This window comes from Hemiscyllium ocellatum, chromosome 39 (assembly GCF_020745735.1).
Source record: "Hemiscyllium ocellatum isolate sHemOce1 chromosome 39, sHemOce1.pat.X.cur, whole genome shotgun sequence".
In the NCBI taxonomy this organism is placed as follows: Eukaryota; Metazoa; Chordata; class Chondrichthyes; order Orectolobiformes; family Hemiscylliidae; genus Hemiscyllium; species Hemiscyllium ocellatum.
Window position 1 is genome coordinate 1357875 of NC_083439.1, and position 20457 is coordinate 1378331.

The 20457-nt window shown below is 42.0% G+C and overlaps 1 protein-coding gene across 2 annotated transcripts in view; it reads left to right on the plus strand.

Moving 5' to 3' along the window:
• pde8a (phosphodiesterase 8A) overlaps positions 1 to 20457 on the plus strand; it is a 118828-nt gene that overhangs the window by 49102 nt on the left and 49269 nt on the right. For both annotated transcript variants that reach the window (XM_060853287.1, XM_060853288.1), the window contains exons 2-4: positions 4241 to 4297; positions 8061 to 8251; positions 9419 to 9478. In XM_060853287.1, coding sequence (XP_060709270.1) covers positions 4241 to 4297; positions 8061 to 8251; positions 9419 to 9478 — 308 coding nt within the window. The remainder of the gene's footprint in view (positions 1 to 4240; positions 4298 to 8060; positions 8252 to 9418; positions 9479 to 20457) is intronic.

Genomic DNA, 20457 nt, shown 5'->3' on the forward strand with positions numbered 1-20457 from the left:
CCAGACCATCGATAATGGTTTCATGAGCATCATTAAACTCTTTAATTCCAGATTTTTATTGAATTCAACCCCCACCATCTGCCATGGTGAAATTTGAACCCAGGTCCCCAGGATATTACTGAAGTTTCGTAATTAGTAGTCCAGCAATACGGCCAAGTCTAGTACTTTCCAATCCCCTCTACTGCTAAAACCTTAATGCATCCCATCCTTCAGTATTGATTTTCTTTCCAAATGTTCAGCAAATCAAACTGTCCTAAGCCTCATTTAATGCAACACTGATTCACCTAAGAGATAAAGCTGAGTGACTATCACCTCCATCTTTGACAAACCGCACTGGGCCCTTGTGCCTAATGAACTCTTCCTTCCTGTCCACTCCAATGGATTGTTTCTTGTTCCCATCTCTCTCTGAACTTTCAATATGTGCCCGTTTTCTGGAGTTCTTGTACTAAAATGCTGTTGTCAGGCTCAACATCACCCAGAAACCCCTCTGCCCAGTCAGGCCTTCAGGAGATTTCTTTCTAATCCCCACTGTAATCTTCTTTGACCTTGTAATGTTATGTTACATGTGGGCTCAGTGGTTAGCACTGCTGCCTTAGCATCAAGGACTCAGGTTCTACTACAGCCTCCGGTGACTCTGTGTGGACTTTGCACATTCTCCCGTGTCTGCATGGGCTTCCTTCCGTTTCCTCCCATAATCCAAAGATGTGCAGATTAGATGAATTGGCCCATAATGTCTTGGGATATGTAGGCTAATGCATGGTAAATACAAGGTTACAGGGGTGGTTCTGGGTGGGATGCTCTTTGGAGAGTTGGTGTGGACTCAAAGGGCTGAATGGCCTGCTTCCATGCTGTGGGGGTTCTATAATTCTATATTAAAATCAAACCAGGTTAGCGACTTTGTGGCTTTTCCAAAGACAATGTATCTTCTAATGGTTTTGGGTCAGTCTGGTAATACAGGCATGATGAAATGAATAATGGTAACAGTCTATCTACATTCTGTGGAATGTGTGGCTGAGATCTGAGTTTAGTTCAGTTTGAGTAAGTTTGGGTCTGTTTGTTTATTGAGGAGCATTGATAAATTTATTCATATGTACTCTGAGTTTGTTGCAGGTCAAGTCAAATTCTGAATTATGTAAAAATGACTAATTCACGGAGGCAGAGTGCCCTTTTTAATAATTTGGATGAAAGTTAGTCTGTAATCCTCAATAAACAAATTAGATTTCTGGAACTTCAGGTTTCACATCTATGGAGGGAGCAACAGAGTTGATATTTCAGGCCTGTGACTGACCCTTCATTGAAGGAAAGGGCATAAATCTGTAATATTAACTCTTTCTCTCTTTGCAGATGCTGCCAGACTTGCTGGGTATTTTCAGCACTTTTCATTGTTTAGATTTCCAGTATCTGAAACATTTTGCTTCAGGAGCTTTCAGTGGTCACTGACTTTCACTAGAGATCGCAATAAATCTGTTTACAGACTGAATAAAAAAGCTTGTTCTATGAAAGCTGAAAAATGTGTTGCTGGAAAAGCGCAGCAGGTCAGGCTGTATCTAAGGAGCAGGAGAATCAACATTTCGGGCATAAGCCCTTCTTCAGGGATGAGGACGGTGTGCCAAGCAGGCTAAGATAAAAGATAGGGAGGAGGGACTGGGGGGAGGGACGTTGGGAATGCGATAGGTGGAAGGAGGTTAAGGTGACGGTGATAGGTCGGAGAGGGGTGGGGGCGGAGAGGTCGGGAAGAAGATTGCAGGTTAAGGAGGCGGTGCTGAGTCCGAGGGTTGGGACTGAGACAAGGTGGAGGGAGGGGAAATGAGGAAGCTGGAGAAATCTACACTCCATCTGCAAGGGATGAATCCAGATTTCTCCAGTTTCCTCATTTCCCCTCCCCCACCTTATCTTAGTCTCAACCCTCAGGCTCAGCACCGCCTCCTTAACCTGCAATCTTCTTCCCGACCTATCACCGTCACCTTAACCTCCTTCCACCTATCGCATTCCCAACGCCCCTCCCCCAAGTCCCCCCTCCCTATCTTTTATCTTAACCTGCTTGGCACACCCTCCTCGTTCCTGAAGAAGGGCTCATGCCAAAAATGTCAACTCTTCTGCTCCTTGGATGCTGCCAGACCTGCTGCGCTTTTCCAGCAACACATTTTTCAGCTCTGATCTCCAGCATCTGCAGTCCTCACTTTCTCCTTGTTCTATGAAAGGCAAGTACAAAACTTAATAATTCAGTTTTTGTGTAAACCTGTTTTGCAAATGTCTTAATTTATGCATTCAGTATGCATTTTAACCAAGTATTTGCAGTTGCATATTTTGATGCAGTTCTGTACATTTCTGCTGTAGCTTTGTACTCTATACGGTCATCGTTGAATCATGCTTATGTGGGCAAATTTGGTTTGATTTTGGTTAGAGTCTGTCTGCTTCCATTTTGGATTGATCAGTGTATTAGACCACACCAATTCTTCCCTGAGTAGTGTCTCAAGAGTGGATGAGAAGTGAGAGAACGGATTTGAGCAACATGAATTCAAAATAAACTTATTCTTGCCCAGTTGCAGGTGGAATTGAAATGCAGCTGCGATGCTGCATTCCTTGGATGGGGCTCAGCCAAGTTCCTTGGGTGCCTCAGTTAATGGAAAACTACCCTATTCAACTATTTGGGCAGCACGGTGACTCAATGGTTAGCACTGCTGCCTCACAGTTCCCACATTTGGTGACTCTGCGGGTTTCCTCCGGGTGCTCCTGTTTCCTCCCACAGTCCAAAGATGTGCTGGTCGGGTGAATTGGCCACGCTAAATTGTTCGATGTGTGGTGCATTAGTCAGGGGTAAATACAGGGTAGGAGAATGGGTCTGGGTGGGTTACTCTTCAGACTGTCGGTATGGACTTGTTGGGTCGAGGGTCTGTTTTCCATACTGTAGGAAATCTAATCTAAAGTCACAAGCTGTGCAGGATGTAAACGATCCAGGGATAGAATTCCGGTTTTTCCCTAAACTCTGCAAGAGCAATTTGATCACCCTCCCTCTTGCCCAGATTTTATGTTTGGTCCCCACGTAGAAAGATTAAAGGTCAACCTCTTGAAAGAACGCCACAAAGGCCGATATCCTGTCACCAAGTCACCCTTCATTTACACATTCTTGACCCTGATCCAACTTTCTCACAACCAGCTCTGAGTGAACAGAATCTCTGACACTTCTGTTTTTTTTAAATTATTTTTTCTTTTTCTTTAAAAACCCCCCCCTACACTACTGCCTAATTGTGGTAGTGCTTATTTTCCCCAGCACCCATGTTGTGTGTGTGCAGGTGTGAGACACAGTGAGAGACATAAGGTGTACGAATCTTTATTCAATTTCCACCACCAGGAAGATAGGAAAACATCTGAGTGGCCAGTGACAAGCAGTGCCCTTCACATCAAAGGGCAATGCTGTGTGATCGAACAGTGAAGGGGAGGGCAGGGACTAAATCAAAATAGAGTTGGAGGGGGAAATAATGCACTCCACTCCCTGCAGCGCCCACCTCTCTCTGAACAACTCCAGGGTGTTGGTGGACACCGCGTGCTCCTTCTCCAAGGACACCCGGGCCCTAACGTAATCGGAAGAGGGGCAGGCAGTCGGCCCTAACGACCCCCTCCACGGCCCGCTGCCTGGACCTGTTTATGGCCAGTTTGGCCAGGCCCAGGAGCAGACCCACGAGGAGGTCTTCAGACCTGCCCTCCCTCCTCCGTACGGGGTGCCCGAAGATCAGGAGTGTGGGGCTGAAGTGCAACTAAAAGCAGAGGAGGAGGTTTTTCAGAAAATCAAAAAGGGAGTGCAAACGCCCACACCCAACATACACATGGTCCACGGACTCCACAGCGCCACAGAACAAGCAGTTGGGCTGGGAGTCCGTGAACCACCGCAATCTGCGGTTGTAGGGGACCGCTGCGTGCAGCACCCTCCACCCCAGATTCCCGAGAGAAAGGGGGAGGACTCCCTCCACTGGGGATCCCCACTGCTCAGTGGCAAAGACACTTCTGTTTATTTTTCTTCTTTTTTTTTCTGTGCAGGTGTGAGACACAGTGAACACTTCTGTTTATATCTGTTACCAGGGATCCCTGATTGGGAGTGTTAATCTGGTCCAATCAAGTAACTCTTATGCTGAGGTCTACCTGGCTGATCTCATCACAGCTGCTACACCTCTTGCAAATGTCCAACTTTATATAAACTGAGTATGTTTGTAATTTTAATTTGTTTGTTTTCTTTTCTCTGCAGGGAGCAGTGACTGAGGTTCAGTTTGGACCAATGAAGATCTACCAGGATCCCATTCAGGTGTGAAGAGTGCAGTGGAATATGCTTCTGAAGTTGCGATCTGACACAATCCCTGAACTTTGTTTAAAACAAATTAGCCTGAAATATTATGGATTAGAATTTGCAGAATAACATTAGCTGACTGCAAGTTTATATTTAAAGTATTTAATAATCCAGATTGGTGAGATATAAATGATTATTGTATAGTATCCGTAATTAGCAGTCCATAATTTCTTCTACTCTTTTGTACAAAGATAGTATATGTTGATTGTTGTAATCAATGCATTCCAACTAAAATCAGTTTTGAGGTTTAAAAAGTGTAAAGTTTATTTCATTTTAATTGAGATTGAATGAGTAGATTGTTTCCTCTTGCATTAAAATCACCTGGAGAAAAGGGATGTTATTTTTGACTTTAATGTGGAGGCTCTCAGTAAGTTTATTGTGATTGAGTTGAGCTTCCGTTTGAAACACAAGATGTTTGTGTTTGGGGACAGTACATGTTGCTGTTTTCTGCATAACTTATTTTCAGGTATTTGTGTCCCACCGTGTATCGAGACATCCCACTGAACTTTGATAGTTGTGGAGCTCACCCTGGGTATTGTGCCCATGAGATCCATGAATGATTATCTTTGAGGAAGTTCAGCTCCATTTGCCTAAGCTCAGAAGGATCCAAATAAGACACAAAGAATGGCTTCTTAAGAGGAGCGAAAGTGAGATGCAGTTAAAAGTTGGTCACATTTTTATGTATTATAAAAACATAAAATGTAAAAATACAAGAGATTCCAACATCTTAAATGCCAAGAAGAAGAATGCAACATAGGCAACAGCAGCTGTGGGAGGTGAAATGGACCCTTGAGCCTACCCTTCATTCTCATCAGGATTACCATTTATCTCAACTCCACTTTATAACCACAATAGGTTGAGGGTTTACTTTTTTATAATATTAGTGTGGTGTGACTGGCAAGGCCAGAATTAATTGCTTTCCCTGATTACCTTTGCAAAAATGGGGAGTTTCCAATTTAAAAAATGAGAAAGTAGATGATACTTTAAAGTCAGGGAGCAGTGGGCCTTGAAATGAATACTATTTCCTGCACAGTCCTCTCCATCTGAGTGTATGTTTGGAAGGTGCTGCTGAAGGAGACTTCGCAAGCAACTGCTGGTCAACTTGATTATGGGACACTGTTGCAGTTATGTGCTGGTGGTGGAGGAAGTGAATGTTTCATGTGCTGACTGGTGAGCTTCTTGCATACTGTTGGAGCTGTACTTATCCAGGCAAGTGGAGAATATTCCATCACACTCCTGACTTGTGCCTTGTAGATGATGGACTGGCTTTGGAAGATGCAGTGAAAGTTACTTGATGCAGGATTCCCAACATCTGACCTGCTCTTGAAGCCAACATTTCATATGGCTAGTTCATTGGGAGTAACCTGCCTCAGAGCCAGGTGACCTGGGTTCAAGTCCCATATACTGCAGAGGTTTGTCATAACTTTTCTGAGCAGGTAGATTTAGAACCAGTTCAGTTTCTGGTCACTGCTAACACTTGAGGTGTTGCAAGTGGGAATTCAGCAACAGTAATGATATGAATGTTTATAGGAGTCAGGTTCCATTATTTTGCTAATATAATCACTGTCTTTGTGACACAAATACTCTTTGATTCCCTTAGAATCCAAAACACTATTGGTTTTGACTTGAGGATCCATACACTTCAGGGGAAGCTAATTTCCAAAAAACAAAATCTGAGCAAAGATATTTTTCAGCTCAATAAGAAATGGTTGACTATTCATTTTTGCGACTTGGGAATAGAGTTTCAGATTCCCCAGCAGGGGGAAATGGAATGATCTCCCATTATTTACTTTCATGCTTCATTGAGGCCGCCCCTCATTCTCCTGAGCTGTCAAGAGTATGGCCTTATTATTCTACGTCAATCTCTTCTCATTAGACAGCGCTCTCATCCTGGTGATAAGGCTAATAAATCTTTTTTTACATTATATCGCAGGCAAATATATCCTGCTTGCATGTGGAAACCAAAACCATGCAAATATTAGGAACAGGGAAATTAGTAATGAATGCCAAGAAATTGGGTGTTCAACCCAATATGGGTTAGTGTTAGGGTACAGCAGGTTTCTGTGAAATCAGAATGGAAGTGTGGGTGTGGTTTCCTGTCACCCCTCTGCAATCGGCCCTTATTAAAGTGCCGGGTGTCCGATAGTATTCTCTCTTACCAACTAATGTTGATATCCTTGAAGCAATGTTTGCCATCCAAGGTCACTGCTATAAGAAAGAGTTCATAACATCTGGCTGGGGACATTGAGTTAAGGAATGGCCTGGATCTCCAAGGCAACCCCACCCCTGCGATGCAACTTTCAACAACCCTCCACCTCCCAGCATGGCTCAGTAATGTGCAAAGGGTCTGTCTTCCTGCATTAAAGCTTTGTTTTGAGTAGATGGAGGTTGTTAAAAATTGGCTACCTCCAATGCTGTGAAGTTTGGTGCTCTCTTGTTTCAGCTCCAATGAAGGATTCCAACATTCTGCCTGAAGTTCAACATGGGTACGTGACCAGGACTTCAGGTTCTTGGGTCCCGTGATTTTGCAAATATTGCAATAATATGATGGCTATCTATTACTGGTGGGGGAAAAAGAAAAGAATTGATCCAGGTGTACTTTACTTTAATGTCAGATGTAGTAACTCAACTGTTGCTGCTATAGATTAAATTATCTGGACCATACATTTCTTCCTGCTGAATGAATGGTTATCACTTGTTCAACGTTGTGAATAGTGTTAAATGCAGAACTGTAGGCTTAAATGTGCCAGTCGTTCAGCAATTGATTTTAACTGTCTCAGCTTCTTAAAATATTTAACAACTGAAAGCTGCTACGTCTGGCTGGTACTTAGCAGTTCAGCTTTAGAAGTTGAACTCATTTTACGTAAAATATTTGCTGTTGCCTTGACTAAATAAAAGGGTGGTGGGTTATTTATCTGTGGGCTTCATCTGTGGGCCACATGGAATTTGATCTGAACAGGAGTGTTGTGGCTTAGTTTAGTTTTGCAGGATCTGGTTATATACGGCCTTTGTCCAGGTGTTTAAGATCAATCACCTTTTTGGGATGACAATTTGCGTTCACATGGCCAGGTTACTTCAACATTTTGGTCAGGTTGTAGTTGTATTTTCGGTAAAAAGATGAATTGCTCATCTTGAACTCAAACCACATGTGAAAGTTTTGAAGCTCAGCCAAGTTACGTTCCTGATAATCATCTGATTTGTCTGGAGTGAGCCAGAGATTTTTGGCTTTGTTGATCAGGCTTTGAATGTGAAGATTTAAGCGAGACTAGCATTTATATACAACCAGGTGACACTTGCAACAAATTTTAAAGTAATAATGTAAAAGTGAGAATTGGTGCTTTGTACAATTGCTGGAAGGTATCCCTGCATGTTGCAAAACAGACTTAAAGCTCTGACGCCATCCCATTCTGCTGTTCTCCGAGCTGTTTTGAACTTGATGAAGAAAGCAGGACACCGTGAATGGGAGCAGTACATTAACTCCTTCACTGGATCTGGCTGCTGGGAGACCTAAGCAAACGTTATTCTGAGTTGCCAGAAAAATGTGAAATTTTTAAAGCCTCAATTTTTTTGTGGGTCTGAACTTGATAATTCAGTGTAAACTTGTGACATTTTAAATTTATTTTCTGTTTTTATTTTAAATGTTTAAATACTTGCAACAAATCAACTCTTCTCTCCAAGACCAACCGAAGTACTTTATTATGAATGCTTTTCTCTTCTCCAGGTACTTCTAGTGTTTGCCAAGGAAGATAGCCAGAGTACTGGATTCTGGTGGGCATGTGACAGGGCGGGGTACAAGTGCAATGTGGCACAGACGCCAGAGGCTGCACTGGAATGTTTCTTAGACAAGAATCATGAGATCATCATCATAGATCATAGACATTCCACATACTTTGATGCAGAGGCACTATGTCGGTGAGTTGCTGCACTGTTTCAATTGATTCATCACTGTGCCCAGTAAGTTACACGATGGTGATGCCAGCTATCAGATTCTGTTTCACCTACTAAAGCAAAATAATGTGGATGATGGAAATCTAAAATGGCAATAAAAATGCTGCAAATTTAACACTAATGAATGGTAATCAAACTAAAGTGTTAACTGTTTCTCTCTCCACCTGCTGAGAGTACTTCCAGTCTTTTCAGTTTTTGACTTGTATTTGATTTGCTGCTGAGTAGCTTCCTCGAGTATTTGTGTTTGATGTTATATGTATCAACAAGCAGCTATAGAAATAACTTCATCTCTTTGAGAAATCTCTTCATTTGAATAATGCAACAAGTGAAGAGAAAGCTAACAAACGTTGGATATGTACATCAGTCCTCTGGGAACTGAAATGAGAGGAGACATGTACACTTGATGAACTGACTTTAAATCTCTATGCAGTAATTAATCTGCCCCTTTTCAGAGAGAAATGGAACATGTTTCTGGAATATTTGTCTCGGTTTAATGAGATGAATGATGGTCTGTGACTGTCACCAGTACATGGCAAATACTTGCAGACCATACTAATGGTATTGAGCATCATCTGTGAACTCAGCACTTTCTTTGACATCATTCTGCAGCCACACATCCACCCTGCGTTTGGTTCTGATTCTGAATAAATTGTTGAGTTCCAGATACCAGAATGTTATTGCTTGAAAGTACTTCTGTTTTAAATTTTTAAATTTAAATTCACTTTAGTATTTCTTAAAGCCTGTAATGATTCTTAGTACATTTTACTCTGTTGTTAGAATGAAATGTTTCCCAAAACTGAAACTTTTATCTGCTGGAATACAGGAAAACACTCACTTTTCACCAAGTGTAATGCTGGTTCATCTTTTCAAACCTTTGTAACTGATGTAGCTGATCTTTGTGTGTATGTGTACATATTCATGTAAGTCTGAGAGAGAGAGAGAGATGAGTCATGAAAGGTGAGGTTGGTGTGCTTGATATGAAAATCTTTCTGGCTTTTTGTGCATTGATCAAGTTTCCCTAGAATTAAGTAATGGTACTATTACTTCTGTCGATCAGTGGACCATGATTCTGTTCGTTTATACACTCTCTATTGTTTATGATGGTAAAGTAATTGTGCTCATTGCTTGTAGATCCATCAGAGCAATAAAATCGGCGGAAAATGCTGTCATTGTTGCTGTTGCAAAGCGACCGTAAGTACATTAATTTTTGAAAAACAGCTGAAAGAAAGGCATCCTTCGTTATAGTAACTGGTTCAGACTTTGTAACTAAGGCGATGGTATAAAGTCTTAATGCTCTGTAATGTTAGAACAGTACAATTTGGAGATGACCGTTTAACCCATTATTGAATTGCTGGCTCTTTGAACAGGTTTAGTTACACTCTTTTTCTCAAAGCCCTGCAATTTTTTTTTACTCTATTCTTCTTTGAAATTTAAGATGGAAAATACTTCCATCACTTGCTCATGCATTCCAAAATGTTCTAACATGCTTTTTCTTCATTTCATGCAGTTCTATTTATTGATTACATTAATCTAAAGCCTCTGGTTAGTAGCTCTTTCCTATTGAAAACTAGTTTCTCCTAACTCTAGTTATCAAACCCCTTTTGAATTTGAATATCACTATCGATCCTTAGTGTACAGATCACTATCAGTAATGACATTGTTGGACAGAGTGTGAACTAGAAAATTAAAGGAGCATGTAATAGAAGGTAACGTAACAGCCCTGGACAATTTTAATCTTCATGCAAGCTTGACAGACCAAACTGACACGAGTAACTTTCAAAGTGAGTTCATGGAACATATTCAGGTCTGATTTGTAGAGTAATGTGCAGTTCTGACAGAGACTGCTCCACAGGTCACAACCTGAAACAAAAATAATCGTCCTTCCAGTTACCAATATGATTTAAATCTAAATACCTGACAACTTATCTATATATCAGGTTTGAACAGAAAGATCTGTTAATCAGATTTCTTAAACATAATTAAGTCGGTTATCAAAACAAAACTTATTAAATGATGCAGTTGGTTAGCACATACACAGTCAGTGATACAGAAGAATAAATGCCTATCCTTCTAAATAACTGCCAGTCATATGCACACTTCAGGAGAAAAGTTAAAAATGTTCGGATTTCTGTGCAAAGGTTTGTTTTCTGAAACGGGGAGAAAAAAATCTGACCAGTGTTATACTTGAAGGTCAGAAGATAAAGTGTAGAATGTTGCTCAAATCCATTGATCTGATGTTTTGGCATGTTTGGTCAAATCATGAAACTTGTATGAAGTCATGTAGACAAAGGTTGCTCAGGCAGTACCATCTTAAGGTTTTCTTTCAAGCATTCTCTCAAAATATCCGAAGGTTTCATTCTGAACTGATATTAAGGGTTTTGTTTTCAGAAAGAGAGATCAGCAAGATAGCTTGATCTTAGCAACTGAACCAGATAAAACAAGAATACCTCCAAGCCAGTAACTGTTCCAAACCAGCCTCAACAGAGTCTGCAGCAAAGCAGGTAGTTACCACCTGCCATTCTCTTTCCAGGAAGCCTTGTTTAAATAAAAATCTCCAGCATCTATAATGAGGTTTCAGTGACTTCATTTAAAGAAATCACCCAGTCATTTCCACAAAATTTGATATGAAATAATTTTATCAGAATCTTTCAAACTTTAAGTATTCCAATCAGTGTTAAAAATAAGAAGTTTTCATAACCATGTCAGAGAGTAAACTGGGGTTTGGCTATTTTATCTAGAGTTAAGTAATTCTGTAGATAGTATTCTTTTGAAGTAAAGGACATGGTGATCCTAATATGGTCAAATTTCAGAACTCGTGCTTATATCCAAACCTAGGGTCTTTAATTTAAATAAAGCCTGTTGATGAATATGAGACACAGGTTGGCTGAGGCATTTGGTAAATTCTCAACGTGTATGCATTTCCTTGAGGAATAAAAACTTAACTGGAAAAGGAGTTCGCTTGTGGTTAGGGAATTTACTGATGGTATTACGTTATCAGAGCATGAGTGCAATGTTGCCAATTGGGAGTTGTGGGTCTGTTGGAGGATGTTTTAAAAAATGGGCAAAGAATTGCCAAGATATGGATAAAGATAGAGAAGATATAATACAACAATAAAGTGAGCAAGTAATGTGAAAGCTGTTTTACACTACTTTGAACGAGTATTTGACCAGTAAAAGAAGTAATTAGCCATAGAAAAAAGGGGGTTTGTTGGGTGTAAAAGCATGAGCAATTTCTCATGGGGGGGGTGTTGGGAGGGGGGGGGTGGGGGGAGGTGTTGGGAGGAAATGACTAGGATGCTAATTAGATATTGCCAGTTTCCACAACTAGAGACGGAAGAAATGTGCTGTGGGGGAATATTTAAGTTAACTTGAGAGGGGTTTGAGATCCAGGAATATAAGATGCACAAAGAATGGGAAAACCATTAACACTGGAGTAAGAAATAGGTTTTAGGTGAAATTAGACAAGTGCAAAATGCAATAAAGTTGAAATTGGGTTTATGATGTCTGTAGGGAAATGATCAAAGAATGGTGAATGGATGTGGTAAAATGCAAACAGATGGTTATGTGGAAACTTGCTTAAAGGAGGACAACACCAGGTCATAAATATTCCTAGGTTCAAGGTGTTTCAGGAGGTTTTCAGGAAGGGGAAAAAGGTCGGGTGACAGCATTAATTAAGGAGCAAAGGAATAGGATTGAAGAGTAGACCTGTTTGGTTAAGAATTAAGAAATAGTATCTCATGACTGGTGTATTTTAGTAGAGAGAACTGTACAGCAATGCATTTTAGGGAAAATGGGGAATTAAAATATCTGAAATAAAGGAGATTATTCTGAAGTGAGTGCAGAAGTAGATTTCTAGGGGTGTACAGTATGAATCACCTTTTTGGGAAATGGAAAATTTAAGACAATACCTGGGTTGCAAAGTGTTTACCATGTGACTGACTTATTGGAACTCAAGTCACAAAACCAAAGGGAACTGGGGTCTGTCTCTCTGCGAAAGTTAGTTGATTTTGTGGAGAATGCATACAAAATCTTTAAAGAGAAGAAAAATGAGTTTTTTTACTTTGTTTATTTAGCACAGGAAGGGCAAAGATAATTGAAAGGTCTGTGCTGTCCATTGCAAAGCAGCAACATTTGGACCAAGTTGCTGCTTTTTGTTTTGGAATATACTAAAGAGGATTGTAAGGAAAGAGGCTTCCGCTCTCACGAGAATTTGGCATATATCAGGCTTTCTGTTTCCTATCAAAATCTTGTCTGAAGATCTTCTGCCACCCTCTGAATGGTGGCAATTGGATCTCATTGACAGGAAATCAAAGGGACTGAGACAAATCAAGCCATTCTATCTTGTGCACTTCAACTCTTGACCCACAAGGATATCGTTCCTTTATTTGCTTATTTTTAATCGAGTCGTAATCCCTCTGCAGAACAATGTTGTCATGTCCTCTTTGTATGAATGTGTTTTTGAGATGAAGGGAGCTAGTTTTAATATTGCATAGTAGCTTAGTTGATTACTAGTTTTGTCATATTTTTCCTTTAATGAATATTACTTTTCAGTTTATTAAGAAAGACTTGGCCTAAGTCTCATGTTCTAGATGACAGTAATAAAGCGAAACTAATTTTCATTATTAAGTTAAAACATAGATCAGGTGTACCCGAGAACACTGTGGGAAGCTAGAGAAGTGATTGCTGGGCCTCTTGCTGAGATATTTGTACCATCAATAGTCACAGATGAGGTGCCGGAAAACTGGAGGTTGGCAAATGTGGTGCCATGTTTAAGAAGGGCAGTAAAGACAAGCCAGGGAACTGTAGACCGGTGAGCTTGACCTCTGTGGTGGGCAAGTTGTTGGAGGGAATCCTGAGGGACAGGATGTACATGTATTTGGAAAGACAAGGACTGATTAGGGATCGTCAACATGGCTTTGTGCGTGGGAAATCATGTCTCACAAACTTGATTGAGTTTTTTGAAGAAGTAACAAAGAAGATTGAGGGCAGAGCAGTAGATGTGATCTATGGACTTTAGTAAGGTGTTCAAGAAAGATCCCCATGGGAGACTGATTAACAAGGTTAAATCTCATAGAATACAGGGAGAACTAGCCATTTGGATACAGAACTGGCTCAAAGGTAGAAGAGAGAGGGTGGTGGGGGAGGGTTGTTTTTCAGACTGGAGGCCTGTGACCAGTGGAGTGCCACAAGGATCGGTGTTGGGCCCTCTACTTTTTGTCATTTACATAAATGATTTGGATGTGAGCATAAGAGGTACAGTCAGTAAGTTTGCAGATGACACCAAAATTGGAGGTGTAGTGGACAGCAAAGAGGGCTACCTCAGATTACAATGGCCCATCTGATGCAGATCCTAATGGGCTGAGAAGTGGCAGATGGAGTTTAATTCAGATAAATGCGAGTGCTGCATTTTGGGAAAGCAAATCTTAGCAGGACTTATACACTTAATGGTAAGGTCCTAGGGAGTGTTGCTGAACAAAGAGATCATGGAGTGCAGGTTCATAGCTCCTTGAAAGTGGAGTCGCAGGTAGATAGGATAGTGAAGAAGGCGTTTGGTATGCTTTCCTTTATTGGTCAGAGTATTGAGTACAGGAGTTGGGAGGTCATGTTGCGGCTGTACAGGACATTGGATAGGATAAATAGGCAAAGTCTTTTCCCTGGGGTCGGGGAGTCCAGAACTAGAGGGCATAGGTTTAGAGTGAGAGGGGAAAGATATAAAAGAGACCTAAGGGGCAACTTTTTCACGCAGAGGGTGGTACGTGTATGGAATGAGCTGCCAGAGGAAGTGGTGGAAGCTGGTGCAATTGCAACATTTAAGACGTATTTGGATGGGTGTATGAATAGGAAGGGTTTGGAGGGATATGGGCCGGGTGCTGGCAGGTGGGACTACATTGGGTTGGGATATCTGGTCGGCATGGACTGGTTGGACCGAATGGTTTGTTTCCATGCTGTACATCTCTATGACTCTATATATACTTTTGGCACTTGTGGAATATTGCAGTTTGATTTCCAGTGCATCCCTCCATCAGATTCATAAAGAATGTGAATGAAACATTTGTCATAATTTCAAATGGATTGCATTATCAGGGCTGCATTTGACTGTCTGTAGGGCTAGGAGCCCCAGCAAAACCGGACTCACTGGGTATCGGGAAGCAAACTCTCCACCGGTTTGGAATCATACCTGACATGTAGGAAGGTAGTTGTTTGTTGGAGGTCAGTCCAAGACCGCTCTGCAGGGATTCCTCAGAATAGTGGCCTGCGCCTACCCATCTTCAGCTATTTCATCAATGAGCTTCACTCCAGTGTAAGGTCAGAAGTAGGGATGTTTGCTGATTACACCATGTTCACCATTCACCTCCCCTCAGCTATAGAAGCAGTCTATGTTGAAATACAACCCAATCTGGACAATATCCAAGGTGGGCTATTAAGTGGCAAATAACATTTGCACTGCCCCCATGATCAATACCCTAGGGTTACCATTAACCAGAAACTGAACAGAATTTGGCACATAAACACAGTGGCTACAAGAGCAGGTCAGAGACTAGAAATAGTGTGGCGTGTAATTCACTTCCTGACTCCTCAAAACCTGTCCACTATCTACAAGACCTGGGTGAGGATTGTGATGAAATATTGCCTGCTTGCTTGGATGGGTGCAGCTCCAACAATACTCCAGGAGCTCAACGTCATCCAACACAAAGCAGCCTGTTTGATTTCACCACATCTATGATATCCACACCATCCACCATCAATAACAGCATTACATATAATCTACAAGATGCACTGATTAAATTCTGCAAAGATGCTTTGCATCTTCCAAACCCATGACCGCTTCCATCTAGGAGGACAAGGGCAACAGATCCATGGGAACGCCACCACCTGTAAGTTCCTCTCCAAGCCACTCACCATCCTGACTTGGAAATAATTCTCAGTTTCTTCACTGGGTCAAAATCATAAAGTTTCCTCCCCACGGGGATTGTGGATCCAACCTACAGTACGTGGACTGCAACGTTTCAACAGGGAAGCTCAACACCTTTTTCCAGGGCAACCAATAAATGCTGGCCAGCCAACCATACCCATTACCTACAAGTGAATAATTTAAAAATGTATGAGAAAGGAAACTTAATTTCAAATTTCTAGGGCTGTTCCTCTATCATGCCCAGAGAGCTATGTTTATTGATCGCTTTACATCAGGAAGCAGGATGATGCAGTGCAGATTCATAGGTTCCTGCTGGCTAGGGAGCCTAGAATGAGAGATTATGGTCTCTGAATAAGGGGATGATGAGATTGCTTCACCTCAAAGGTTTGAATCTTTGTCTGTCCAGTGAGCCATTATACTTAGTTGGTAAATATTTTCAAGACTGAGCAGTTTTCAGGCTCGAGAGACTTCAAGGAATTTGAGCAAAGGTGCCTTCATGATTTACTGAGTAACAAAACTGACTCACAAGGACGCATACGTATTCCATCTCCTGTTTGTTCTTTACGTTTGCTGGTTTCAGGAGAGCAGCCCCAGTTTTTCAAGTCTCCACATAATTGAAGTCGTTATTCTTGATTCAGTGCTAGTTGATACCCTCCATACCTTATTGACAGCCTCATCCACTTTATCTTTTGTTGCTCAGACTCACCTTTCCACTTGGGGCTTAACTAGAGTGCTGTTTTATTCACAACAAGCCATTCAGTAAAGTTACCGTCTCATAGAAAATTGAAAAGATGATTCTGAGCACAGGAAGGGCAAAGAGAATTGAAGGGAATGTTGCCCAGGACTCTGTTTGAACATCACCTCCACTATCCTGGGCCTGGTGGGTATTTATCAATTCTCCTCACTTGGGCACAAGAGGCTTGAATAGAACAAAATTGCAGTTTAATGGTGTAAGTCTGGCAATGTTGCTGTCTGTAAGTGACAAACTGAGAGGCTGGCCAGGTTGAATGAAGAACAAGTTGATTCATTTCAAGTTTCAGCTTCAGTTCGTTGATCACAGTGTGTTAAAAGTTTAGGTACAGATTCTGCTCCAGATACTTGGAGCCATGATTCAGGCTGGCACTTTCCAAGGCTGCACAGAGGGAATCCTGACCTGTTAACTGTTACCTTGCTGTTGAGACATTAAAGGATGACTTCTGTCTGCCCATTGAAGATCAAGATTTTGTGGCATTCTGGATTGAAGAGGGTTACAGGGGATTATCAGTCTGTGGAGCTCGCTTCTCTAGAGAGCGGTTGAGGTTGTATCATTGAATAAATTTCAGGTGTACTTAGATTCTTGACTTATAGTGAAATTGGAGGGTATGGTGGTAGACAGCAAGTCAGAGCATATAACCATAGTCTTCTCAAATGGTGGAACAGGTTTGAGAGACCAAAAGTTCTACGCCTTCTCCGAATTAGTATGTCCATAAGCACAGCGCTGTCCCACTATCTAGGCCAACATCCTCTTTCGACTAATCCCACCTACCTAACACATTAACTACGTACTTTTGTCAAACCAGCTTGTATGCACGTTAGCTGTATCATTGACTTAAACAAAACAAAAGCTACTTCTTAAAAACAATTCATTGTGAAAATGCTCTGAAGGCCTAAGGGTGTGAAAGAAGAATCTATGTAAATACAGGGTGAAATGTTGGATGTAGCTATTGTGACTAATTCACGATCTAATGTGGTATAATGTCCTTGGGGGTTTTTGCTATTGCTGTTGGGAAGGTTTTAAACTAATGTTGCAGGGGCCTGAGAACCAGAAGAGAAAACAAGTAGGCAGCAAGGTAGAGACTGTAAGGGTTATGAAGATAGCATTAATAAAGGGAAGTGCGGGCAGAGAGCAGATGAACGCAAAAGAGCTGGTGGCCTGAAATGCATCTACTTTAATGTAAGGAGTATAATGTGTAAGGCAGATGAACTTATGACTTGGATTGGTGCCTGGGAGTATCATGTTACTGCAATCACAGAGACTTGGTTGAAGGAAGGGCATGATGATTGGCAACTCTATGTTCCAGGATATAGACGCTTCAGACAGGACAAGGAGGGAAGTAAGGGAGGGGGTGGGGCGGTGGAGCTGCATTGCTGGACGATATCACAGCTGTGCTGAAGGAAGACACTATGGAGATCTTGGGGAGTGAGGCATTATGGGTGCAGCTGAGAAATAAGAAGGGTGCAGTTACATCGTTGGGGCTGTATTACAGACCCCCCCAACAGTGAATGTGAGGTAGAAGAACAAATAGGTAAACAGATGATGGAAAGATGTAGAGGCAAGAGGGTAGTGGTGATGGGAGATTTTAATTTTCCCAACATTGACTGGGATACACTTAGCGTCAGAGGTCTGGATGGGGTAGAATTTGTAAGAAGCGTCCAGGAGAGTTTTCTAGAGCAGTATGTTAATAGTCCGATGAGGGAAGGAGCCATATTGGACCTGGTACTGGGGAACGAGCCAGGACAGGTGGTAGGTGCAGTGGGAGGATTCCTTTGGGAACAGTGACCACAATTCTGTAAGTTTTAGAATACATAGAACATAGAAAAATACAGCGCAGTACAGGCCCTTCGGCCCTTGATGTTGCGCTGACCAAAGCCTACCTAACCTACACTAGCCCAATAACCTCCATATGCTTATCCAATGCCCGCTTAAATGACCATAAAGAGGGAGAGTCCACCACTGCTACTGGCAGGGCATTCCATGAACTCACAACCCGCTGAGTAAAGAATCTACCCCTAACATCTGTCCTATACCTACCACCCCTTAATTTAAAGCTGTGTCCCCTAGTAACAGCTGACTCCATTAGTGGAAAAAGGTTCTCACTGTCAACCCTATCTAAACCCCTAATCATCTTGTACATCTCTATCAAATCTCCCCTAAACCTTCTTTTCTCCAATGACAACAGCCCCAAGTGCCTCAGCCTTTCCTCATACAATTTTCCTACCATGCCAGGCAACATCCTGGTAAACCTCCTCTGCACTCGTTCCAATGCCTCCACGTCCTTCCTATAGTATGGCGACCAAAACTGCACACAATACTCCAGATGAGGCCGCACCAGAGTCTTATACAACTGCAACATGACCTCAGGACTCCGGAACTCAATTCCTCTACCAATAAAGCCTTCTTCACAGCACTATTTATCTGGGTGGCAACTTTCAGAGATATGTGTACATGGACACCAAGATCCATCTGCTCATCCACACTACCAAGTAGCCTACCATTAGCCCAGTAATCCATCTTCTTGTTACTCCTACCAAAGTGAATGACTTCACACTTAGCTACATTGAACTCCATTTGCCACCTTTCTGCCCAGCTCTGCAGCTTATCTATATCCCGCTGTAACCTGCCACATCCTTCTTCACTGTCCACAACTCCACCGACTTTCGTGTCATCCGCAAACTTGCTCACCCAGCTTTCAAGCCCCTCCTCTAGGTCATTTATAAAAATGACAAACAGCAATGGTCCCAAAACAGATCCTTGTGGAACACCGCTAGTAACTGCACTTCAAGATGAACCTATACCATCAACTACTACCCTCTGTCTCCTTCCAGCCAGCCAATTCCTAATCCAAACCTCTAATGTACCCTCAATGCCATACCTCCGTAGTTTTTGCATTAGCCTACCATGGGGAACCTTATCGAACGCCTTGCTAAAATCCATATACACCACATCTACTGCTTTACCCTCGTCCACTTCCTTGGTCACCTTCTCAAAGAACTCAATAAGGTTTGTGAGGCACGACCTGCCCTTCACAAAACCATGCTGACTATCCTTGATCACATTATTCCTATCCAGATGTTCATAAATCCTATCCCTTACAATTCTCTGTAAGACTTTGCCCACAACAGAAGTGAGACTCACTGGCCTATAGTTACTCGGGCTATCCCTACTCCCCTTCTTGAACAAGGGGACCACATTCGCTATCCTCCAGTCTTCTGGCACTATTCCCGTAGACAATGACGACATAAAAATCAAGGCCAATGGCTCCGCTATCTCCTCCCTAGCTTCCCAGAGGATCCTAGGATAAATGTCATCAGGCCCAGGGGACTTATCTATTTTCATCCTTTACTTATAGATAAAGAAGAGAATGGTCTGAAAAGAGTATTAATCCAATTCGATCAGTACTAATTTGAAGAGTACTAAGGCAATTCGATCAAAATTAGGCAGGAGCTGAGAAATGTGGATTGGACACAGCTATTTGAAGGGAAGTCCACGTTTGAGATGTGGGAGGCTTTCAAAGATAGGTTAACGGTAGTGCAAGATAGGCATGTCCTGTTGAAGGCAAGGGATAGGAAGCGCAAGATTTATGAACTGTGGATGACAGGAGAAATTGTACGACTAGCCAAGAGGAAAAGGGAAGAGTACATAACGGCCTAGGCAGCTAAGAACAGAATGGACCCTGGAGGAATATCGGAAGAGTAGGACAAGTCTTAAACAAGGAATCAAGCGGGCTAAAAAGGGTCTTGAAATAGCTTTAGCAAGCAGAATTAAGGAGAAACCCAAAACCTTTTTATATAAGAAGCAAGCAGGTAACTAGAGAAAGGATTGGTCCACTAAAGGATAATGAAGGAAGGCTGTGTGTCAAACCTGAGAGAATGGGTGCGATTCTAAATGATTACTTTACATCAGTGTTCACTGAGGAGAGGAACATGATGAATCTTGAGATTAGAGATAGAAGTTTGATTAGTCTGGATCATGTTGACATAAGCCGGGAAGATGTGTTGGATAGACTAGAGGTTATTAAGGTGGATAAATCCCCAGGACCGGATGGGATCTATCCCAGGTTGCTGAGGGAGGTAAGAGAAGAAATAGCTGGGGCCCTGACAGATATCTTTGTAGCATCCTTAAATACAGGTGAGGTGCCAGAGGACTGGAAGGTTGCTCATGTTGTCCCTCTGTGCAAGAAGGGTAGTAGGGACATTCCAGGTAACTACAGAGCAGTGAGCCTGACGTCGGTGGTGGGAAAGTGCTGGGGAGGATACTGAGGGATAGGATCTATTTATATTTAGAAAAGAATGGGCTTATCATTGACAGGCAACATGGTTTTGTGCGGGGGAGATCATGCCGTACCAACTTAACTTGGTCACTTCCTCAAACAACTCTGTTAATAGATGAAGGAAGGGCTGTTGATGTCATATATGTGGACTTTAGTAAGGCATTTGATAAGGTTCCCCATGGTAGACTAATGGAGAAAGTGAAGTCACATGGTGTGCAGAGTGTTCT